We start from the raw sequence: 25,000 nt of genomic DNA, 5'->3' as shown, positions 1-25,000 counted from the left end.
TGCAGGAGGACGACTGTATCCTTACAACACGCTTCATCCTGCTTTAGTGCACATTTAAATATTTATTATCACCATAATAACGATGAGAATTTATTTCTACATCACAGTTCTAACATTTCATATAACAGCATTTTCGGAAATGTTCAAAATTCTCCTTAGAATATGTAACTTCAGGGTAATCAGAGCCGTAATCACTGAAGTGTGAACATGTGCTAATAATTACAGATCCTACACTGATGTAGTGGTGTAGAACAGTGTGTAGTGGTGTAGAACAGCGTGTAGTGGTGTAGAACAGCGTGTAGTGGTGTAGAACAGCGCGTAGTGGTGTAGAACAGCGCGTAGTGGTGTCGAACAGCGCGTAGTGGTGTAGAACAGTGCGTAGTGGTGTCGAACAGCGCGTAGTGGTGTCGAACAGCGCGTAGTGGTGTCGAACAGCGCGTAGTGGTGTCGAACAGCGCGTAGTGGTGTCGAACAGCGCGTAGTGGTGTCGAACAGCGCGTAGTGGTGTAGAACAGCGCGTAGTGGTGTCGAACAGCGCGTAGTGGTGTCGAACAGCGCGTAGTGGTGTCGAACAGCGCGTAGTGGTGTCGAACAGCGCGTAGTGGTGTCGAACAGCGCGTAGTGGTGTCGAACAGCGCGTAGTGGTGTCGAACAGCGCGTAGTGGTGTCGAACAGCGCGTAGTGGTGTCGAACAGCGCGTAGTGGTGTCGAACAGCGCGTAGTGGTGTCGAACAGCGCGTAGTGGTGTCGAACAGCGCGTAGTGGTGTAGAACAGCGCGTAGTGGTGTAGAACAGCGCGTAGTGGTGTCGAACAGCGCGTAGTGGTGTCGAACAGCGCGTAGTGGTGTCGAACAGCGCGTAGTGGTGTCGAACAGCGCGTAGTGGTGTCGAACAGCGCGTAGTGGTGTCGAACAGCGCGTAGTGGTGTCGAACAGCGCGTAGTGGTGTCGAACAGCGCGTAGTGGTGTCGAACAGCGCGTAGTGGTGTCGAACAGCGCGTAGTGGTGTCGAACAGCGCGTAGTGGTGTCGAACAGCGCGTAGTGGTGTCGAACAGCGCGTAGTGGTGTCGAACAGCGCGTAGTGGTGTCGAACAGCGCGTAGTGGTGTCGAACAGCGCGTAGTGGTGTCGAACAGCGCGTAGTGGTGTCGAACAGCGCGTAGTGGTGTCGAACAGCGCGTAGTGGTGTCGAACAGCGCGTAGTGGTGTCGAACAGCGCGTAGTGGTGTCGAACAGCGCGTAGTGGTGTCGAACAGCGCGTAGTGGTGTCGAACAGCGCGTAGTGGTGTCGAACAGCGCGTAGTGGTGTCGAACAGCGCGTAGTGGTGTCGAACAGCGCGTAGTGGTGTCGAACAGCGCGTAGTGGTGTCGAACAGCGCGTAGTGGTGTCGAACAGCGCGTAGTGGTGTCGAACAGCGCGTAGTGGTGTCGAACAGCGCGTAGTGGTGTCGAACAGCGCGTAGTGGTGTCGAACAGCGCGTAAGGGTGTCGAACAGCGCGTAAGGGTGTCGAACAGCGCGTAGTGGTGTCGAACAGCGCGTAGTGGTGTCGAACAGCGCGTAGTGGTGTCGAACAGCGCGTAGTGGTGTCGAACAGCGCGTAGTGGTGTCGAACAGCGCGTAGTGGTGTCGAACAGCGCGTAGTGGTGTCGAACAGCGCGTAGTGGTGTCGAACAGCGCGTAGTGGTGTCGAACAGCGCGTAGTGGTGTCGAACAGCGCGTAGTGGTGTCGAACAGCGCGTAGTGGTGTCGAACAGCGCGTAGTGGTGTCGAACAGCGCGTAGTGGTGTCGAACAGCGCGTAGTGGTGTAGAACAGCGTGTAGTGGTGTAGAACAGTGTGTAGTGGTGTAGAACAGTGCGTAGTGGTGTCGAACAGCGTGTAGTGGTGTAGAACAGTGTGTAGTGGTGTATCTTTAACCACGCTGTGTGTAGATGAGAGAGCCCTGCACTTCCTCCAGCTGGAGAGACTGTACCATGAGAGAGTGCTGTCTAACATCGCCACCCTGCAGGAGACATGGGGTAACTAACACACACACACACACACACACACACACACACACACACACACATCTATATTCATTAATGCTATTTGTTTTTTTCTTTCCTACTCTATCTGCTCAGAGAGCAGGTGGAGGTGTAGTAGGTCTGTAGATAAGTCTCTTCTTCATGGGGATCTGAATTCAGAACATCTGGACAAACTGAAACACATCTGTATGACTCACAGACAGTGAGTATACACCTACACCTGGGATTACTGTGTGCGTGCGCTTGAGTGCGTGCACGCGAGTGTGTGCACATGAGTGTGTGCACGTGAGTGTGTGCGCGTGAGTGTGAGTATAGTATCTATGTGTATAGTATTAGCTTGTGTGTGTTTATGTGCTATCTGAGCTGTGCACTAGAGTTTCAGTACTGAAGGAAAGTGCGTTGCTAATATTAGACTCCACATCTCTCTGTCTCTCTCTCTCACACACACACACACACACACACACACACACCATAGCTTATGACATTTACAGTATAGTAAATAATTTAAAAGAGGAATTTACTGTTTTATGTCATTCCCTGTTTTGCAGACCATCATGGAGCTCAGACACGGTGAGTGTGTGTGAGAGTGTGTGAGGGAGTGAGTGTGTGTGATTGAGTATGTCTGTGTGAGTGATTGAGTGTGTGAGTGAGTGTGTGAGTGAGGGAGTGAGTGTGTGTGATTGAGTATGTCTGTGTGAGTGAGTGTGTGTGTGTGTGATTGAGTGTGTGTGTGATTGTGTGTGTGATTGTGTGTGTGATTGAATGTGTGTGAGAGAGTGTGTGATTGTGATTGTGTGTTTGTGTGATTGTGTGTGTGTGTGTGTGTGTGTGTGTGATTGTGAGTGTGTGTGTGATTGAGTGTGTGTGTGATTGTGTGTGTGTGTGTGTGTGTGTGTGATTGTGAGTGTGTGTGTGATTGAGTGTGTGTGTGATTGTGTGTGTGTGTGTGATTGAATGTGTGTGAGAGAGAGTGTGTGTGTGTGATTGTGATTGTGTGTGTGTGTGTGATTGTGAGTGTGTGTGTGATTGAGTGTGTGTGTGTGTGTGATTGAATGTGTGAGAGACTGAGTGTGTGATTGTGAGTGTGTGTGTGTGTGATTGAATGTGTGTGAGAGACTGAGTGTGTGAGAGTGTGTGTGTGTGTGATGCTGATCTAGTGTAAACACACATACAAAATACAAATCTGTTTAAATATGAACATATTTGTGGTTAGTGTTAGTGTTCGTTAGTTAGTGTTAGTGTTCTACAGTGTTCGTCACATTAAAGTGTTAAATGGTAGTAAAACCTTTCCAGTGTGTTTTCATTGACTGTCTCAAATGTCTATAAGATGTTCAGTAGTGATGTCTCAGTGTAGCTTCAGTTTATTTTATGTTCTTTTTCTTTTTCTTACTAGCAGCACATCCAGATCGACCAATCAGCAGTCTCACACTCGCATAATAACCTCACACACTCAGATGCATTATGTTATTATTATTAGTATTAAGCACACTGAAGTGCTTGTGTGTCAATCTTTGCTGTGTGTGTGTGTGTGTGTGTGTGTGCGCTGTTCAGTGTGAGCTGGTACACAGGATCAGTGTGAACGGTGAGAGCTGTGGAGAGAACATCACGTCAGAATCTCCATGCAGTGACAGTGAGTTTTACACTCACTCACTCACACACACAATAATCTTATAATGTTCTGCTATGAATAAGACGCTTGTGTGTGTGTGGTGTGTAGGTCTGTGTGTAGGTCTGTGTGTGCCTGTGTGTGTGTGTGTGTGTGGTGTGGGTTACTTGAACATCACATGGCTCGGCATTGGGTTGCATGACCTCATTTTACTTTTCTCTCTCTCTCTCTCTCTCTCACACTCACACACACACACACACACACACACACACACACACAGACTGTCAGGTTGTCATGTATTAATAACATCAGCAAAATTAAACACATGTTCTCTCTGTCAGAGTCGGGGATGTTGGCTCAGGACGATGTTTCTCCCAGTGAAAGTGGCCCTACCTGTTTGGTCCAGCAGAGGCAGCCTACACATGTGTGTGACAGCGCTTCCATTACACACACAGTCTCTCCCCAAACCACACCCACATCAGTAATGGCAGAAAGCATCAGAGAGGAAGTCAAGAAACAGAGCGAGAGAGAAGAAGAGAGTGAGGGAAAGGAAGAACAAGAGATGGAGAGGACGTATCAAGAGTTTGGAAAAAAAGCTGAGCCTGGAGGAAGTGGAAAGGAGGTGGAGCCTGGAGGAGGCAAGATGGAGGTGAAGCGTGAAAGAGGTGGGATAGAGGTGGAGCCTGTTGAATCTGACCCATGGAAAGAAGAGGTGATAGAAGGAGGAGTGGGAAAAGTGTCTCACACTGAACTGGATACAGGAGCAGAGGAAGAGGAACAGGAAGAGGAACAGGATGAGGAAGTAAATGAAGCTGTGGAAGCTCTGGAGCTAGAGGAGGAGCTTCAGAAGCCAGAGGATGACATGTTGGATTTTCTCGCCAAACGCATTCAGGTGGAGGAGGTGAGGGAGAAAAACCAGTATAAAGCAAAGTATCTAAAATATACAAAAGGCTAAAAACGCAGTACACACACACACACACACACTCATACAAACACACTCACACATACACACTCACACACATACATACACACACTCACACACACACATGCACGCACGCACACACACACACACACTTACACACACTCATACAAACACACTCACACATACACACTCACACACACTCATACAAACACACTCACACATACACACTCACACACAGACACTCACACACATACATACACACACTCACACACACACACACTTACACACACTCATACAAACACACTCACACAGACACACATACACACACTCACACACATACACACACTCACACACACACACACACGCACGCACACAGACACACTCACACATACACACACTCACACACACACACACACGCACGCACACAGACACACTCACACATACACACACTCACACACATACACACACTCACACACACACACACGCACGCACACAGACACACTCACACATACACACACTCACACACACACACACACGCACGCACACAGACACACTCACACATACACACACTCACACACACACACACACACACACGCACGCACACAGACACACTCACACATACAGACACTCACACAAACACACACACAGTGACATTTCCTCTGTGGTGAGTGTGGTTTATTTAGGCTGCAGTGTGTGATGTCATCTGGCTGAATGTGTGTATTGTGAGTGAGATGCAGATTTCTCCTGAGCTCCTGCTGAGACAATGAAGTCTTTCAGTGGATCAAAAGCTTAGGAGCAGGTCACATGATCAGTGGAGCAGGTCACATGATCAGTGGAGCAGGTCACATGTTGTTATTATTATTATTAGGGGTCAAGCCCCGAAGGGGCGTAGACACCTATTGTTATCATTAGTTTTCTTATTATTATTATTATATTTATTATTATTATTATTATTATTATTATTATTCTTCCGTCTTCCGCCATTGAAGTCAATGGCAGCCCATAGAACCGTACGTAGGAAAGTTATGAAATTTGGCACACATGTAGAGGTCAGTCTTAGAAGTTACTGTAGCAACTTTGGTGTGTCTAGCTCAAACCGTCTAGCGCCACCAACAGTCCAAAAACCCAATTTTGTGCTGAATCGTAAGGCCTAGAGGCAAAATTCTTGCAACATCAGAATCAGAAAGGTCTTTATGAGGAACACACACACACTTACACACACACACTTACACACACACTTACACACACATTTACACACACATTTACACACACACACTTACTCACACTCGCACACTCACATACACACACACACTCTCACACACACACAGACACACACTCACACACACACACACTCACACAGACACACACGCACTCACACTAACACTCACACACACTCACACACACTCACACACACACACCCTCTCACACACACAGACACACACAGACACTCACACAGACACACACACTCACACAGACGAGGAACACACACACTTACACACATTTACACACACACTCGCACACTCACATACTCACACACACTCACATACACACAATTACACACACACACTCTCACACACACACACACACTCACACACAGACACACACACTCACACACACACACACACACACACACATACACTTACACACATTTACACACACATTTACACACACACTTACTCACAATCAAAAACATACTCACACACACACACTCACACACACTCACACACAGACAAACACACACAGACACACACAGACACTCACACACACAGACACACACGCACTCACACACACACACACACACACTCACACAGACACACTCACACACACACAGACACTCACACACACACTCAAAATTACACACACACAGACCCTCTCACACACACACACAGACACACACAGACACACACAGACACTCACACTCACACAGACACACACACTCACACAGACGAGGAACACACACACTTACACACACATTTACACACACACTCGCACACTCACATACTCACACACACTCACATACACACACATTTACACACACACACTCTCACACACACACTCACACAGACACACTCACACACACACACACTCTCTCACACACACACACACACTCATACACACACACACTTTATTGTCAAGTATGTTTTCACATACGAGGAACACACACACACACACACACATTGACACACATACACACAGACACTCACACACACACACACAGACATGCACACACGGGGTCAAGCCGATCAGATGCGCTCAGAACATGTCGCTGATGAAACATACCAAGTTTCCACACTCGCACACTCACATACTCACTCGCACACTCACATACTCACACACATACTCACACACATACTCACATACACGCACGCACACACACACTCTCACACTCTCACACACACACAGACACACTCACAGACACACACACATGCACACTCACACTCACACAGACGCACTCACACACAAACTTTATTGCCAAGTATGTTTTCACATACGAGGAACACACACACACACACACATTTACACACACACACTCATTCACACTCGCACACTTACTCACACTCGCACACTCACACTCACATACACACACTCACAGTTACACACTCACTCACACTCGCACACACTCACACTTACACACACTCACACTTACACACACACTCACACACACACACACTCACACTTACACACACACTCACACCTACACACATTTACACACACACATTTTGAATTTTCACGTTAAGTTAAGTATTTTACCAATACAATGCCATATCGCTACGAAACTTCGTATGGTTCATCAGCGACATGTTCTGAGCGCATCTGATCGGCTTGACCCCGGTATCGCTGCTTGCAGCTATATTTATTATTATTATTATTATTATTATTATTATTATTAATACCAGAGTTTACAAACATTTTGTTAATTGACCCAAAATGGACATTATAAGTTTTAATTTGTGAAACAGATTAATAAAAATGGAGATTGTGAGTCCTCTGGTTTGGGAATTCATAATCTAATCATAAAATATTACTTATCCTGATCATTACCCTGAAATACCCTGGTGGGGCAGAATCGTGGGGTAACTGTGTGTGCAGTTGTGTTAGCTTTCAGCTCATCACTGTGAGGATGTTTTTCCCTTAAGTAGGAGAAATGTTGGCACTCAGACAGACTGTAGTCACACTGTGGGTTTCTCCTGCATCAGCTCTCATCTCTAATGGAGCTTTAATGGGCGTGGCCGTATTTGCATGAGTGTGTGTGTGCACACCTGTGCTTGTGTGTGTGTATGCATGCATGCATGTGTATATGTGTGCGCGTGTGTGTGCGCGTGTGTGTGCGCGTGTGTGTGCGCGCGTGTGTGCGCGCGTGTGTGTGCGCGTGTGTGTGCGCGTGTGTGTGCGCGCGTGTGTGCGCGCGTGTGCGCGCGCGTGTGTGCGCGCGTGTGTGCGCGCGTGTGTGTGCTGGATATCTAACAGTGTGTTCTATTCTCTCTCATCTTCAGATCACACCTGCCTCAGGCCTCGTCTCCATCCTGAAGAGAAGAGTGTGTGATGGAGGAGACGACATTTTCTCCACCAACAAACCACTGACTAAACGCAGAGTTCACTTCCACGTTCCTGATGATAGCCTGGAGCAAGGTACACACACATACACACACATACACACATACACACACACACACACACACACACACATACACACACACACACACACACAGACACACACACAAACACATACACACAGACATACACACACACATATACACACAGACACGTATACACACACATACACAGACACACACAGACGCACACAAACACACACACACAGACATACACACATATACACACAGTTGTTGAACGGGTCTCAGTCTGTCTGTCTCTTCAATATGCAGATGAGGTGGGTGGAGACTCCTGGCTCCTCTTGCTCCTTTTGTGCTTGGTTACCGTGGTGATCAGTGTGGGTGGCACTGCCCTGTACTGTACATTCAGTGATGCCCAGTCCAATGTGTGTACAGACTTTTCACACAATATTGATTTCTACATGGGGAAGGTGCAGCGCAGCGTAGACGACATCACACACTTCTTCTCCTCCTCCTCTAGCTCATAAAATATATTCCTCCATCTCTCTCTCGCTAATAGCAGGTGTTGATGATGTCACATTATTTTCAGAGGCAGCATTTCATTTCAAACCTGCTTTTTAAACTTGGGTAAATTAGCTCTAATTGTGAGAGGGTAAGTTGTATTTCGGCATTTTTTTTATCTTAGCAGTACAGAACGTGTCATAGCAGTCCTTTTTGTTTCTTAGCATAACACTTTTTTTTCAATACAGTTTATTTGTTCATCTATCATTAGATCTTGGCTAGTTATATAATGACACACAGCCGTAAAGTTGGCTAAATAAAAATCGTTAGCTGGCTAACGTTAGCCCAGTGTTAGCTGTTATGCTGTGTATCTACATTGTTATTATTATCTAGCCAAAGATGGTCAGTAGTGATGTCATACTATCAAGTTTTGTGATTGGTTAATTGAATTGAAGTTAAGCTCCACCCATTTATCACTAAACAAGTCTGAAATAATGAGTCTTAGCATATTAGTTATAGCAACTTCAGTTTTTCACCTTGATCACAATGGAGAAAGTGAAATAATCAGGTATAAATTGTTATGTGTCAGATTTAAGTGGTTAGGATTAAAATGTTGTAAGGAATAAAGCAATATGTAGTACAGAATGTTTTCATGTAAAGAACTGATGTGGAAAGACAATTCAGCTGCGTCCCAAATCACAAAACATTGTGAGTATAAAAGTGTGAGTCATGTGATCACAGGAGATGAAGAAGAAGAAGACTTTAGGAAGCCAGATGATGCAGTTCTTCACTCAGATAAACCAGGTGTGAATGATGGACACTTAATGCACTCGACACTCACAGCGTTGCTTATGTAGCAGAAGTATGGTGGGGCTATCAGGCGCTCACACTGGATGAGAGAACATTTTGGACAAGACATCAAGTCTTTCTTTCTACACTGTGATTTACTTTTCATCACTAACAACTGAGTGGATCCTGAATGTGTTAGTGCTTTGTTCAAGACAATGTTACGCTTCTAATATTCACACAATACACAAGAGAATGCAGAGGATTGTTTATGAACAATGTGTCAAACGTCATTTGGGACGCAGCTAGCATGTGTGTGTCTGTCTGTGTGTGTGTCTCTCTGTGTGTGTGTGTCTGTGTGTGTCTGTGTCTCTGTGTGTGTCTGTGTCTCTATGTGTGTGTGTCTGTGTGTGGGGGGTCTGTGTGTGGGGGGGGTCTGTGTGTGTGTCTCTGTGTGTCTGTGTGTGTGTCTCTCTGTGTGTGTGTGTCTGTGTCTCTATGTGTGTGTGTCTGTGTGTGGGGGGTCTGTGTGTGTGGGGGGGGGTCTGTGTGTGTGTCTCTGTGTGTCTGTGTGTGTGTCTCTCTGTGTGTGTGTCTGTGTCTCTATGTGTGTGTGTCTGTGTGGGGGGGGTCTGTGTGTGTGGGGGGGGTCTGTGTGTGTCTCTGTGTGTCTGTGTGTGTGTCTCTGTGTGGGTCTGTGTGTGTGTCTCTGTGGGGGTCTCTGTGTGTGTGTGTCTGTGTCTCTGTGTGTGTCTGTGTCTCTGTGTGTGTGTCTGTGTGTGTGTGGGGGGGGTCTGTGTGTGTGTCTCTGTGTGTCTGTGTGTGTGTCTCTCTGTGTGTGTGTGTGGGTCTGTGTGTGTGTCTCTGTGGGGGTCTCTGTGTGTGTGTGTGTCTGTGTGTGTGTGTCTGTGTGTCTGTGTGTGTGTGTGTTATTGTTTGTGGTGTAAAACTGTTTTAAATCTCTCTGAGCACAGAGCACACACAATGTCTTAAATCTTTGCTGGTTTCCTTTTCAGTAGATTCCCAGTTTTGGGAAAGAGATCTGATGATATTTGTGATTATTGTTTGTGTGTTTTTGTCCTCTGGCTGGTTCAGGCGACCGTGTTTTCACTATTTATTTTAATGTTGGATATGAATTTATTCATTTGTCACCTGCTCAGATCTAAATATAAATGATCATTTCTGTTTAAAAGATTAATTTTACACTGAAGTCTGATTTTAATGTAAAGTGTAAATGTTTTTATCCTAATGAGAGTCACATGTTTCCTCAGAGCTCAGACACTCAGCAGGGCAAAGCTCCACTCTGATTGGCTGCTAGACTCCGCCTGGTAACCAATCAGAGGGCTCTGCCTTAATGTATGCGTGAGTGTCTGCTGTACTGGGCATTAGTGTGTAGATGAAGTTGTGTGTTTTTACCATCATTAGTTATTAAGTGCTTAGAACTGCACTGTGTTTATTACTGTATATCTACATACTTTACTCATAATGATCAGAAGAAAATTAATGAGAGAATATTTAAATAATAAATAATTTAAATAATCCTACTCCAACACTTAAGCTTCTCTGTGTTCAGTGTTTTATTTTTAAATTATATTTATTATTGAAATATTTCTTCTGTCTGGGTTTAAGTTGTCTGTGATTTTTTTCCCTCCTTTTGGTTTATATTTATAAGCTGAAACATGATGAGATGAAACACAGTTCTTAATAAATCACTTTTACTGTCAGGAGTGAACAGAGTTTGTGTTTTATTTGACAACTCAAAGTGTTTTTAAATAGTTTTTTTTTACATGTTTATAAAATGTTTATCTATTATAGTTTCCTTATAAAATGCACATGTACATAATGAGTAATATTACATGATTATTTTTATGTATTTTGTTGCTATGATTCACTACTGAGATATAAAACAAAATCTCATTTATGTCTCTATATTATTGTATTTTGTCAGTTGTGATTGTGAATGTGTTCTTGTCACTGAAGTCACAATTTTCACACACATTCTAATCTTTATTATTAGTGCTGCTTCCATACTATTCATTATAAATGTAATAATTCTTTGACTGGTTTTGCCTCAACTCACTTTTATAATAAGTTTCTTGATTTCTTTAGCTCTACATTTACATTTACATTTACAGCATTTGGCAGACGCCCTTATCCAGAGCGACGTACATAAGTGCTTAAATCTCTAACATTGAATACATTAATGCTGGATCACTAAGTTACATACTTAAGATACCATGAGTTTAAAACATTTGTTCAAAGTTACAATGAAAGTGTCAAAGGTGTGTTTTTTTTTTTTTTTTTTTTTTTTTTTTTTTAAAATGCAAAAGATAATGAAAGAAGTGCTAGTTGAAGTGTTTCCTGAATAAGTAGGTCTTCAACCGCCGCTTGAAAATAGCCAGTGACTCAGCTGTCCGGACCTCTAGGGGAAGTTCGTTCCACCACCTTGGTGCCAGTACAGAGAAGAGTCTTGTAGTATACTTGCCTCTTACCCTGAGAGATGGTGGAACCAGTCTAGCAGTGCTGGTAGATCGGAGGGTGCGGGGTGCAGTGCGAGGAGTGATGAGGGCTTTGAGGTAAGAGGGAGCTGGTCCATTTTTGGCTTTGTAGGCCAGCATCAGTGTTTCAGTATCAGCATCAGCATCAGTGATCAAGCTCTAAGATTGATCACACTCGTAAATGTATTATTTCTTCTCTTCTTTTGTCTGTTTCTCCTTCATCTGCTTGAGAATTTTCTGGTATACATCTCTCAAACTTCTCAACAATGGACTTGAATTCTCTTTGCAATGAGGTTTCAAAAATGAAAGCTGCCACTTCCATTGTTGATCCTGTACCAACCAGGCTGTTTAGGTCGTGTTTTATTACCTTATGTCCGGCTGTATTAAGCATCATCAATGATTCTTTGTGTACTGGTGTAGTGCCAGCAGCTGCTTTGACCCCGTACAAAAAAAAAAAATAACATCAATTTTGATCATCTCAATAATTTCCGCCCCATATCCAATCTTCGGTTTCTCGCCAAAATTTTGAAGCGAATTGTTGCTAATAAATCAAATTCTCGTCTTACTCAATCTTTTTGAGCCTCTTCAATCGGGATTCCGTAAACTCCACAGCACTGAAACAGCTTTAGTTAAGGTCACTAATGATTTGCTAATAGCTTCTGATTCTGGCTGTCTTTCTATCTTGATTCTTGATCTCTGTGCTGCATTTGACATTGTTGATCATTCAATTTTACTGACTCGGTTACAGTCTGTATTTGGTGTTTCTGGGACTGCACTAAGCTGGTTTGAGTCTTATCGCTCAGATCGAAAGCAGTTCATTACTAAGGGTGGTTGCATGTCTGATATTGATGTTGTGAAATCTGGTGTTCCTCAAAGATCAATTTTGGGACCTTTACTTTTTAGCATTTACATTCATCCGTTGGGTCAACTTTTAAGATCACTTGGTCTCAACTTTCACTTTTATGCAGATGACACTCAGGTTTATGTACATTCAAAACCTGATGTTAATGTGGCTGTGTCTCTTTTCTCTCAATGTATCTCTGGGATAAAAAAATGGATGTCTGGAAATTTCTTGTGTCTGAACAGAGACCAGACGGAGGTAATGCTCATTGGTTCACCTACTAGCTACGTAAGGCTGGGTCTTTAAGTGTAGATGGCGCTCCATTAGAATTCCAAACAAAATTAAAACATTTAGAGGTGACATTTGATGCACATTAAACATTTCTTCCCCATGTTCAGAACACTGTAAAAACATCATTCTTTCATTTAAAAAACATTACCAAATTGCGTCCTATGCTGTCACTCCCGGTGGCTGTAAAGTTAATATCTTTATGTTCTCTCGTATTGATTACTAATTCCGACCCTAATTCCACATACAGCCACCCGAATCCTGACTGGAACCAGGACAAGGGATCACATCACTCCAGTCCTGGAGTCCTTACATTGGCTCCCTGTCAGATTTTGGGTGGATTTTAAAGTTCTGATGTTTACCTACAAAGCTTTGGATGGTTTGGCTCCTCACTACCTTACTGAGCTTTTAGCCCCCTACACACCTGTGTGTGCTCTCCGGCCTTCAGAAACTGTCATCATGTAATCATCCACCAGACCCGTTTAATATCTCTGGGTAAAAGGGCATTTTGTTCTGTAGCTCCAAGACTCTGGTCTGTTCGGATTAAGCAGAATCCCTTAGTGTCTTTAAATGTTCCCTTAAATCTTATTTCTTTAGGGTAGCTTTTAGTTCACATTGTTTTTTTTAACTTGTTTTGATGGTATGTTTTTATTTGGTGTATTTTTATATCTTATTTATTGTCACATTATTTGTATCAGAATCAGAATCAGAAGGATCTTTAGTGCCAAGTATGTTTTCACATCCGAGGAATTTGTTCTAGTACAGAAGCTCCACAGTGTAACAGAATGACACTGACATGAACACTTATATATAATAAAGACAGTTTTATATACAATTGTGTTTTCTTTTTCTTCTGTGAAGCGCTTTGAGATGGTACTTTTAAAGGCGCTACAGAAAATAAAGTTTATTATTATTATTATTAATATTATTATTATTATTAATATTATTATTATTAACACGTCTCATTTTTGACATAACGTGTTAAAGGATGAATCCTAAGCTGTTTATTATCATTAATATTGCTCAATATTTTAATAATTTTAAGTTTAATTAAATAAAAAAATGAAGCTATGTGTTAAAAGTTTTTGTGCTTTTGTTTATAATTTAATTTAATCACTTTTATTTTGAAATTGACGCTTCCGGGTTGTTACACGTTGTTGGTGTCTTCTGTTTACAACAAAACTCAGTTCAGCCTCAGTGTCTCTCTCAGTGTCTCTCTGTGTCTCACTGTGTGTCTCTGTGTGTCTCTGTGTCTCAGTGTCTCACTGTCTGTCTCACTCAGTGTGTGTCTCTCTCAGCGTGTTACTCAGTGCCACTTTAATCCTCTATGATGGCGGCACGCGGCTCTTCCTCCTCCTCCTCTTCCTCCCCCAGGCCCTACCAGTTCATCGTGTTCGGGGCTTCAGGCTTTACGGGCCGCTTCGTGGTGCAGGAGGTGGCGCGGAGCAGCGCCGAGGCTCCGGGGGGGACACTGAGGTGGGCCGTAGCGGGGAGGAGCAGAGACAAGCTGCAGGACGTCCTACAGGACACCGCGGAACAACTCGGTACAGTTCTGACCTACAGCAGTGCATTCGGTCATTAACTATCAGTAGGGAAGAACTTTAACTCTCACAATATAACAGGGCTCATGTGGGGCATTAGGGTTCTTACAGGTACAGATCTGTCTGTGTGTCTGTCTGTGTCTCTGTCTGCGTCTCTGTCTGTGTCTCTGTCTGTCTGCGTCTCTGTCTGTGTGTCTGTCTGTGTGTCTGTCTGTGTCTCTGTCTGTGTCTCTGTCTGTCTGCGTCTCTGTCTGTGTGTCTGTGTCTCTGTCTGTGTGTCTGTCTGTGTGTCTGTCTGTGTCTCTGTCTGTGTGTCTGTCTGTCTGTGTCTCTGTCTGTGTCTCTGTCTGTCTGTGTCTCTGTCTGTCTGTGTCTCTGTCTGTCTGTGTCTCTGTCTGTCTGTGTCTCTGTCTGTGTCTCTGTCTGTCTGTGTCTCTGTCTGTCTGTGTCTGTCTGTGTGTCTGTCTGTGTGTCTGTCTGTGTGTCTGTCTGTGTCTCTGTCTGTGTGTCTGTCTGTCTGTGTCTCTGTCTGTCTGTGTCTCTGTCTGTCTGTGTCTCTGTGTCTGTCTGTGTCTCTGTCTGCATCTCTGTCTGTGTCTCTGTCTGTCTGTCTGTGTCTCTGTCTGTCTGTCTGTGTCTCTGTCTGTCTGTCTCTCTCTCTCTCTCTCTCTCAGGCCCACACACACCTGAGCAGGTAATACAGGAAGTAGAACTCAAGTGTGTGAGAAAGCTGTAGTTAATAAAGTTAGTGTGAATCTCTGCTTCTTTCTTCTTGTTAGAACACATTTTCTGTGGCTGGATTCCAAATCACAGCTTATCACTACAGTATATTGGTGCACTACAGAGGGAGGGATGTGAACTATAAAGGGAGGGAAATGTGGAGCTCTAGAGCCAATGATGAGCTTTTTGATCTCAGAAAAGTGATCAGAGTATAAATAAATCTTCACATCTCCTGCTTTCACAAGTGATTACATAAGAGTGTAGAAAGCAGCAGTTTTGCCCTGTGTAGTGCACATCACAGGGAGACAGCGGAGACTAGATTAAGCTTGTAGGATGTGATTTTTATGCCCTGAGTAATGAACATGAACACAATGTAATAATCCAACAAACACACAGGATTAGACACGACCCATGACACAGTGTAAATGCACCTCATGTTTATTTGCACAGTGAGTGTGTAAGAGCAGGAGAAACCTGGAGAAACTCCAGGTGGACCATCAGGAGATTGAAGGTGAACTCTGATCACATGTGTGCTGATAATCAGATGTGTAATAAAGTGTCAGTGTTTGTGCATTGGGACACGTCACCAGCTGAGTGAACAGCAGGACCAGGGTTTATCACAGGGGATTAGTGTGATAAATAAAGGTCATGAAGCTCCTGTGTTGGTGTGATGGGACTGTTCCATCAGCTGTTCAGGATTAAAGAGAAACACCTTCAAAACATTGTGAACGTCACCACAAGGGGAAAACGTTACAGGTGTATGGGTGCAGTGTGTGTGTGTGTGTGTGTGTGGTATATGCTGAACTCTTGTACTGTTTTTTTTTTTTTATGCCACTAAATCATTTACATAACAGATACTGAGTATTGTGTTTGCATGTGTGTGTGCGCGCGTGTGTGTGTGAGCAAGCGTGTGTCTAGTGTTTTTTATGCCACTAAATTATTTACATAACTGATACTGAGTCGTGTCTTTGCATGTGTGCGCATGCATGTGCGTGTGTGTGTGTGTGTGTGTGTGTGTGTGCGCGCGTGTGTGTGCACAGGGAAACCAGAGCTGCAGTCGGAGGTGGAGATCATTGTGGCTGATGTGTCTGAGCCGGACTCATTAGCTGCTATGTGTAAACTGGGGCATGTTATCCTCAACTGTGTTGGGCCGGTACATTAAACACACACACACACACACACACACACACACACACACACACACACACACACACACAGATTCTCTCTGTTGTATTAACACAGCACCGATTCCAACATTACAAAAACTTTGAGTGTTTTAAACAAAATTAGTGTGTGTGTGTGTACAGTATAGGTTCTATGGTGAGCCAGTGGTGAAGGCGTGTGTGGAGAACGGAGCTCACTGTGTGGATATCAGTGGAGAACCTCAGGTACGTCTACACACACGCACACACACACGCGCACACATATATATATATACCATTAATCCTATCATTCATTTGTAATATATGTATTATATATTAATTCACACAGCAAATCTGAAGAGTGTGTGTGTGTGTGTAGTTTTTAGAGAGCATGCAGCTGAATTATGACGCCCAGGCGGCGAGTGGAGGTGTGTATATCGTGGGAAGCTGTGGCTTTGACTCTATTCCTGCAGATTTGGGTGTGATTTACACACGGGACCAGTTTAAAGGTAAAGACTCAGGTGTTTAATCCTGGTGTTTGTTCATTTCATTAACTGTTAATTCATTAGTATTGAGTCAGAGTGAGATTTCACTGTACATCAGAAAACTCAGGACTGAAGATAATCCAGGAGAGAAAACATTAGAACATATATTGTTCTATAGTAAGTGTGTGTGTGTGTGTGTGTGTGTGTGTGTGTGTGTGTGTGTGTGTGTGTAGGCACTCTGACGGCTGTGGAGAGTTTTCTGACAGCAAGCTCTGGACCTGAGGTATTTATCTTTATTATAGTGTGTTATTTTACACACTGGTGTGTGTCCCAGTCCTCACGTGGTGTGTGTGTCTCGTCTCCTTCCCTCAGGGAGCATGTATCCATGATGGGACCTGGCAGTCGGCCGTGTACGGGATGGCGGATGGTGACAAACTGAAGAGCCTGAGGAAAAAATTCAACCACAAACTGCTACCTGTGGTTGGGGCCAAGGTTAAACGAAGGTAAAATAATTCAGCATTCACACACACACACAATTAACAGTTAATACATACACACTGCTAATGTGTGTGTGTGTGTGTGTGTGTGTGTAGGAGCGCTCTGTTCTACAGTAATGAGATACAGCAGTACACGGTTCCCTTCATGGGCTCTGATCCTTCTGTGGTGAAGAGAACTCAGCGCTTCCTGTTTGAGGAACATCAACAAACTCCAGTTAGTCTTTCTCACACACACACACACACACACACACACACACACCCACACACACGGTTCTGTTCTGATTTCTGCTGGTTTGTCCTCAGGTTCAGTATGGCGCGTACGCTGGAGTTGGTGGAATGTCCTCGGTTATTAAACTGCTCTTCGCCGGGTTCCTCTTCTTTATACTCGTGAAGTTCAGCTTTGGCAGAAAGCTTCTGATTAAAGTACGGCTGATTCGATGTCGTTATTCCTGCAGTGTGGCTGCGCTTCACTCTCTGTTGTTTTGTATTTTTCCTGCAGTCTTTTAAAGGAATTCACCATTTGTAAAAGAAAATGTCAGAAATTTCTGTTCCATTGTCTGTGCAGTTTCCAGAGTTTTTCTCCTTCGGCTATTTCTCCAAAGCAGGACCGACTCAGAAGCAGGTGAGATCCGGTCCAGCAGTTCACCACTAACCCTGTACAGGATAGACTCAAACATCTGGGACACGTGTTCATCAGTCAGGGAACAGTGTGACTGTGCTAGAAAGATATACTACTGTAATATATCATGAGTACTGACTCTACTGACTCTACTGACTCTACTGACTCAGACTCTTTTCACACCACAGACTTCTGAGTGATGTTTTATTATTCTTTTCATTTACTGTTAACAAAACTGTCATTAATCATAGACCCTCTAGCACAGTGTTATTGACCCCAGTGTTATTGTGTGTGTGTGTGTGTGTGTGTGTGTGTGTGTGTGTAGATGGAGGGATCATCATTTCGGTTTGCGTTCTTTGGTGAAGGTTACACTGAGGGTCAGGATCCATCTCAGGGGAAACCCGACGCTAAAATCCGCACACTAGTCCAGGGACCAGGTACGTTTTTATTCATAATTATAATAATATTGTGGATCAAATGAATTTCTAAAAGTGTCAAATCAAAATGAAACATCGTATTGATGAAAAATCAGTGATCCAGCAAAAGGGAAGCGTTTACAGTCACATATAAAACTGTATTTATTTACTGTAATGTCATGTGGCAGCACCGAGAGACCAAAACTCTGTGTTCAATACAATATCACATGCTGTAGTGTGTAAGAGATTAATGGTGTGTGTGTGTGTGTGTGTGTGTGTGTGTGTTACAGAGCCGGGTTATGTTGCGACCCCGATCGCCATGGTGCAAGCAGCTCTCACCATCCTCACTGAACCTGAAGCTCTGCCCAAGAAGTTAGTCACCTTTTATTAATGACTAGACCCCAACACCCCCCCCACACACACACCTTAGTGTCATATAAAGTGAGTTCTAAATAACTGTTTAAACAGCTTCATAAGAGAAATCAGAGGAGAGAGACACAACTGGTTCAAGCTGCAGAAAGGATATAGTGAATAATTTATTAATCAGGTGTGTGTGTGTGTGTGTGTGTGTGTGTACACAGAGGTGGTGTATATACTCCTGGAGCTGCCTTCGCTAAAACCTCCATCATCAAACGTCTGGATGAACACGGCATCCGTTTCTCAGTGCTGTGAAGAGAAGTGGAGCGATGTTTAATGAAGCGAATCTTCAGCTCTTCATATCACACACTACTTGCTTTGATTAGCACTTAGCATTAAGGCTTACATGCAGGATTAAATTCATATAAAATGGTGTAAAGACCCCTCACTGATGTAGAGCACCACATTTACACTAAAGAGGAAGTGATGTGTAATCAAGCAGTACTTAGCCTGAGCTAGCCTGTGAGCTAGCAGTCTTTAGCCTGTGAGCTAGCAGTCTTTAGCCTGTGAGCTAGCAGTCTTTAGCCTGTGAGCTAGCAGTCTTTAGCCTGTGAGCTAGCGGTCTTTAGCCTGTGAGCTAGCGGTCTTTAGCCTGAGCTAGCCTCTGAGCTAGCGGTCTTTAGCCTGAGCTAGCCTCTGAGCTAGCCTGGGTAAGCTACACACTTAGCATGTCTTTATTCTGCTCAGTTCTCACACACTTTTCTGAATTTAAATGTATATTGTGTGCTTTTCTCTGTAATTTTCTGCACTAATGGATTAAAGGGTTCAGCTTGTGAAGAGTGATTTATTTACCTTTTTAATAATATTCTGTGAGAACATTTACACACAGTTCATGTGACTGTAATCTGAGGCACTGATTGGTCCATCACACACTCCTGTCTCAGTAAGGTGTGTTTGAGGAGCTTTGTGACCAGGTCTGAGAACATAAACCCACCTGTTCCACGTGTGACGCTTAAGAGCAGGTTACAGATTTCTCTTTCTTCCTGCGAACTATTGCTGCCACATCCTGCTTCAGTTTACACACACACTGCTCCACCTGCTCACTGATCTCCTTCAGCAGGTGTGTGTGTTCATCCACAAACAATCTCAGCTCCTGCAGCTCTGCCTCCTCCTGACACACACACACACACATTAATGACAGATGAAGTTCTGCAACATACATGTGACTATAAACTCAGAAATGTTTATACATAAATTGCTGTTGTGTAAAAGGAAAAATGGAGGCCTCCTTTTATCAAGTCTGATGTGTGTTAACAAGACAGAGTTCAGACATTTTCCCTTCACTAGATCAGAGACTGAAGGTAAAGTTCTCGTGTACATACACTGGGTCTGTGTCTGCACAGCCGCTGCAGTTGAGCTCTAACTGAGGTCATGCTGTGATAAAACACTTTCAGCGCTCGAGCGAATTCAGCATCGCAGCTAGACTTCAGACTCCCTCTGTGCCCTTGAGTGCACATCGTACCTGCCATCAGGACACAGTGTGACGTCACAAACTCTTACCAAACTGAAGAGCATTAAACTTTAAGTATTAAGGATAGAACTTTGTGTTTTGTTGTGAAAAATCCTGAACTCAAATATTACAGTTCTGAAGTGTGTGTGTGTGTGTGTGTGTGTGTGTGTGTGTGTGTGTGTGTGTGTGTGTTACCATCTCTTGTGTATGTACTGAGCTGTTCTCTATATGTGTCATTCTCTTCCCTCAGTGCTGCATTGGTCTTCTTCAGCTGCTCCATATCCTCAAGAAGAGCTCGCAAACACACACACTGATCTGACACTGAGCTATCCACACTCTACACACACACACACACCTCATATCATTTAATCCTTTTTAGACTGTAAATGATAAAGGTAAAATAAACAAAAGTGAGTGTGTGTGTGTAAGAACATACATGAGTCCTAACTGTGTGCTCCGTGTCGATGAGGATGATGTTTTCTGGAGTTTTCCTCACACTGTGCAGACATGACGGCATGTCAGAACATCCCTCTACACACAGGAAGTAAATAAACATCAATTATGTCCTTAGTGTTGTAGTGTTAGGGAACAGAGCCTGTGTGTGTGTTTGTGTGTGTGTGTATACCCTGTAGACCCCACAGCTGCAGTACCACAGCGTTGCTCTGCAGGTAGGTGAGCAGTGTGTGTGACGTGTTCAGGGCCGAGAAGTGAACAGTGTAATCCAGCTGTGGGTTCACACACTGCCACACTGCCTGAGTGTAGAGTGGCTCTCTGTAGTCAAACATCTGGAACCTGAACACACACATTTATATTTCAGAATCATTTAACAGAGAATTAACACTTCTAATTATGTTGATGCGGTAATGTGTTACATCTCAGCTATCCTACACACACACACACACACACACACACATTGTAACACACTCTGACTGACACTTACCCGATCTGAATGCCACGGGTTCGTGCCTCTTTGACCCATCGCAGCCCACAACACTGATCCAGGATCAGTCGGAAATCTAGTCGCTTTCCAAGCAGCTCTGTGGGGTCAATCAGAATATCGTCCTCTCCCAGGGGCCTGGAGACACAAACAGACAAGATACACACACAATCAGAATGATGGTGAATAGGGGTGTACTACAGTAATAGTGCCGAATATTACCCACAATCCCTCGGGGCAGCAGGGCACTAGGTGTGCGTGTAGAATGGCCTCCTCAGTACCCTCAGGTCCCACCACCTCCACCTGCTCATCCACAGCAATGCGGAATGCCAGTGGGTGAAGCCACAGGTGAGCACTGCCCAGGTGTAGAGGCTCCACTGGGTCCCAGAAGGGGTCTTTGTCCTGCGGCAGTGTCGCCCCCTGCTGGTACACCTCCTCCATCAGGAACTTGCGGTTAATGAACTTCGCTTTGGACCACAACCACACCTGTATGAGGGCGGAGCCAATGACCAGGCAATGTACACCAATAAACCTGTCTGTCACAGTAACCTATTTAATATCAGGTTATCTTAACCTCTGACACCCAAAACACGAACATTACTGACCTGTTTGTTCTGCACATTCATCACTCTGACCACAATCTCCTTCTCCAGGTCGTGACCTTTAGAGTCAGACATGGCAAGGTTCTTAATCTCCAACTTAAACACCACACCCTGAAAATAAGTCCAGAAACGTTCATTAGCAAAACAGAAGGTCTGAGAAAAGGAAAAATAGAGAACTGAAAGGTACAGGATAAAATTGAGGGAAAAAGAACCTGGAAAAGCGAAACGGAAACAAACAAGAAAAAACTGATCAGAAAATAGAACATAATTAAGAAAGAAAGAAACTGGGGACGAAACATTGAGGATGAGGCAGCAAGAAGATAAAGTCTGTAAAATAAAATAGGAAGGAAATTAGAGAAACAATAAACAACTGAGAGGTAAATAAGAGAGCTAGAGTAGGTTTAAAGTGTAGCGTGAAGGACAGATGCCCCTTTTCCACCGAGGCAGTTTGAGTTCGGAGAATAATTTAAAACCAGTTCTTTCTTTTTCGACACCCAAAACACCGGCTCTGAACCAGGAAAAGTAGTTCTTAAGTAGCACCAGAACATTGCTGGTCTAGAACCGCTTGCATAAGGGGCTGTGGGCGGGGATGTGGGCGGGGTTACTGTGACCAACAGAGAACATCATTAGCACCATTTTTAAATCATTTTAAATCAGGATTCGTCACGTTTGGATGCCAATGTAGGTTCACAAAGCCATGAGCATTAACAGTAAAGAAACATCCGCCATTGTTGATGTTGTGTTTCTGTTTGTCGCTGCTGTGCTAACGTTGCTGTATAACGTTGTATACAGTGATGTAAGACTCGGCTCTGTGATGCTCTCTAACCAATGGAAAGGCAAACCGGTTCTTAGAAGGTTCACCAGTGGAACCAACTTCGAACCAGCACCCGGTTCTTTCTGGTGGAAAGGGGCACGAGAGACAGACAGACAGACAGACAGACAGACAGAGACAGACAGACAGACAGAGAGAGACAGAGCTGATGACTGACTGACAGTGAGTTAATGATGTTCATCACCTTGTTCAGCTCCTGACTCATTTGGTTCGCCTCCGTCACCATGGGCATCAGTTTGATGTAGTCGTAAAAGGCAGCTAGGAGACTGGGGTTGTGCTTTAGGGACCCTACAGAGAGACAGATTCATTTGGACACATTTCATTTGGTCTTTACCCTCTGTGGTGTCTCCTGTTACTACACTGTTAATATTAAATAGGTAAACACACGCACTCTGTCCAAGTGAGTCACACAGTGTGTGCAGGTGAACTCCCTCCGCTGCCGCCAGTTCAGACTGAAAATAATCATAATCATAACGACTCCAATCATCTCCGAACCGCTCCGAAGGAAAACCGATAAACAAGAAGGTGCTGTTGGAGCCCAGGATCACACGGTCCTACAGTCAGGAAGATGAATCCCTGTTAGAGAAGTCGTTGTTCTCTTTACTGTATTATACAGTATATATAATAATATGTCAGGTACCAAATGATGCAGCTCTGTGGCTTCAGATATGGATGCACCATTAACTGTGACCTTTGACCCTGACATTGGAGTGATCGTCACTCGACGCTGCTGATTTGAGAAGATTGCATGTCGCTCCTGAATACTTGTACACACACACACACACACACACACACACACAAAACCTGGGTTATGTCCCGATTCTGTGGAGTATTGTGTGTGTGTATAAAACATTATAATTATAACACCATCACATGAGTTCAGTTTCTTTAGCAGTTTTAATAACACACAACTTACCCCAGTCCTCTGATGGAGATGACTCTCAGTGACGCGTCTGCGAGACCCACATCCCAGTCACCTTCACAGAACAAGAACAAAACACTGAGAAACACACACACGCAAACACACACACGCAAACACACACACGCAAACACACATGCAAACACACACACGCAAACACACACGCAAACACACATGCAAACACACACACGCAAACACACACACGCAAACACACACACAAACACACACACGCAAACACACACACTCAAACATACACGCGCAAACACACGTGCAAACACACACAAACACACACACACGCAAACACACACATGCAAACACACACGCAAACACACACGCAAACACACATGCAAACACACATGCAAACACACACACGCAAACACACACGCAAACACACATGCAAACACACACACGCAAACACACACACAAACACACACACTCAAACACACACGCGCAAACACACATACAAACACACACACACGCAAACACACACACAAACACACACATGCAAACACACACAAAAACACACACATGCAAACGCACATGCACTAACACATACACTAACACACACGCAAACACACACTAACACACATGCAAACACACACACAAACACACATGCAAACACACACACAAACACACACGCAAACACACACTCAAACACACACATGTAAACACACACACGCAAACACACACGCAAACAACAATCAAACACACACACATGCAAACACACAAACACATGCTAACACTCAAACACACACACATGCAAACACACAAACACACACACATGCAAACACACAAACACACACACGCAAACAACAATCAAACACACACACATGCAAACACACAAACACACACACGCTAACACACACTTTAACTTTTATTACAATAAGACTGCTCTCACTGACCCTCCTGAATAAAGAGCTTGATGACTCCAGACAGCTGTGCATCTTCATTAATGTTCAGCATGTAAGGAAACATCTGCATCATCCTTCGCTCCTGTCCTCCGTCACAGACCAGGGCCAGGGATGAATAGTATTCACTACACTGTTCATTATTTATACATTTAGACTCTTTACTGTGTGTGTATGTGTGTGCTTGAGTGTGTATGTGTGTGACTGTGTGTGTGTGTCTGTGTGTGTGTTTGTATGTGTGCGTGTTTGTGTGTGTGTGTCTGTGTGTGTGTGAGTGTGTGCCTGTGTGTGTGTTTGCATGTGTGTGTGAGTGTCTGTGTGTGTGTGAGTGTGTGTGTGAGCGTGTGTCTGTGTGTGAGTGTGTGTGAGTGTGTGTGGGAGTGTGTGTCTGTGTGTGTGAGTGTGTGTGTCTGTGTGTATGTGTGTGAGTGTGTGTGTGAGAGAGAGAGAGAGACCTGTGTAATGGCAGTGTACTGG

The 25,000-nt window shown here is 44.1% G+C and overlaps 3 protein-coding genes across 4 annotated transcripts in view; 2 read left to right on the top strand and 1 right to left on the bottom strand.

Moving 5' to 3' along the window:
* cnsta (consortin, connexin sorting protein a) overlaps positions 1-9,841 on the top strand; it is a 14,440-nt gene extending 4,599 nt beyond the window's left edge. Inside the window, exons 4-11 of the mRNA XM_060880612.1 lie at positions 1-15; positions 1,932-2,018; positions 2,121-2,226; positions 2,573-2,594; positions 3,576-3,654; positions 3,972-4,531; positions 8,047-8,182; positions 8,437-9,841. The exon at positions 1-15 is cut by the window's left edge and continues 16 nt beyond it. Of these exons, the coding sequence (XP_060736595.1) occupies positions 1-15; positions 1,932-2,018; positions 2,121-2,226; positions 2,573-2,594; positions 3,576-3,654; positions 3,972-4,531; positions 8,047-8,182; positions 8,437-8,651 (1,220 nt within the window). The 3' untranslated portion in view covers positions 8,652-9,841. The remainder of the gene's footprint in view (positions 16-1,931; positions 2,019-2,120; positions 2,227-2,572; positions 2,595-3,575; positions 3,655-3,971; positions 4,532-8,046; positions 8,183-8,436) is intronic.
* A 4,415-nt stretch (positions 9,842-14,256) lies between these two features.
* sccpdha.1 (saccharopine dehydrogenase a, tandem duplicate 1) lies at positions 14,257-19,652 on the top strand. Of its 2 annotated transcripts, XM_060880610.1 has the most exons (12): positions 14,258-14,582; positions 16,340-16,452; positions 16,607-16,687; positions 16,821-16,950; positions 17,160-17,209; positions 17,299-17,429; positions 17,520-17,637; positions 17,727-17,846; positions 17,989-18,045; positions 18,368-18,479; positions 18,749-18,830; positions 19,040-19,652. In XM_060880610.1, exons 1-12 carry the CDS (start codon positions 14,366-14,368, stop codon positions 19,128-19,130), a joined length of 1,302 nt encoding a protein of 433 aa, XP_060736593.1. In that variant the 5' UTR covers positions 14,258-14,365; the 3' UTR covers positions 19,131-19,652. The 2 variants fall into 2 exon arrangements, with proteins under 2 accessions (XP_060736594.1, XP_060736593.1); XM_060880611.1 differs by lacking the exon at positions 17,989-18,045 and having other exon boundaries at positions 14,257-14,582.
* kif28 (kinesin family member 28) overlaps positions 19,481-25,000 on the bottom strand; it is a 12,816-nt gene continuing 7,296 nt past the window's right edge. The window contains exons 10-23 of the mRNA XM_060880609.1: positions 24,979-25,000; positions 24,518-24,608; positions 23,613-23,673; positions 23,337-23,460; positions 23,088-23,250; positions 22,881-22,984; positions 21,868-21,975; positions 21,489-21,748; positions 21,266-21,400; positions 20,951-21,117; positions 20,762-20,856; positions 20,521-20,662; positions 20,198-20,337; positions 19,481-19,986 (exon numbers count right to left, since the gene is read on the bottom strand). The exon at positions 24,979-25,000 is cut by the window's right edge and continues 100 nt beyond it. Of these exons, the coding sequence (XP_060736592.1) occupies positions 19,828-19,986; positions 20,198-20,337; positions 20,521-20,662; positions 20,762-20,856; positions 20,951-21,117; positions 21,266-21,400; positions 21,489-21,748; positions 21,868-21,975; positions 22,881-22,984; positions 23,088-23,250; positions 23,337-23,460; positions 23,613-23,673; positions 24,518-24,608; positions 24,979-25,000 (1,771 nt within the window). The 3' untranslated portion in view covers positions 19,481-19,827. The remainder of the gene's footprint in view (positions 19,987-20,197; positions 20,338-20,520; positions 20,663-20,761; positions 20,857-20,950; positions 21,118-21,265; positions 21,401-21,488; positions 21,749-21,867; positions 21,976-22,880; positions 22,985-23,087; positions 23,251-23,336; positions 23,461-23,612; positions 23,674-24,517; positions 24,609-24,978) is intronic.

This window comes from Tachysurus vachellii, chromosome 10, assembly GCF_030014155.1.
Source record: "Tachysurus vachellii isolate PV-2020 chromosome 10, HZAU_Pvac_v1, whole genome shotgun sequence".
Taxonomy (NCBI): domain Eukaryota; kingdom Metazoa; phylum Chordata; class Actinopteri; order Siluriformes; family Bagridae; genus Tachysurus; species Tachysurus vachellii.
The sequence above is the reverse complement of the archived record's forward strand: the minus strand, read 5'-3'. Positions and strand labels throughout refer to the sequence as shown.

Excerpts from the sequence above, each read along its gene's own strand:
- sccpdha.1 (XM_060880610.1), top strand. The coding sequence starts at position 14,366 with ATGATGGCGGCACGCGGCTCTTCCTCCTCCTCCTCTTCCTCCCCCAGG. Across the intron at positions 17,210-17,298 it reads CAGCAAGCTCTGGACCTGAG|GGAGCATGTATCCATGATGG; the intron begins GTATTTATCTTT and ends TCCTTCCCTCAG. Across the intron at positions 18,480-18,748 it reads CACACTAGTCCAGGGACCAG|AGCCGGGTTATGTTGCGACC; the intron begins GTACGTTTTTAT and ends TGTGTGTTACAG.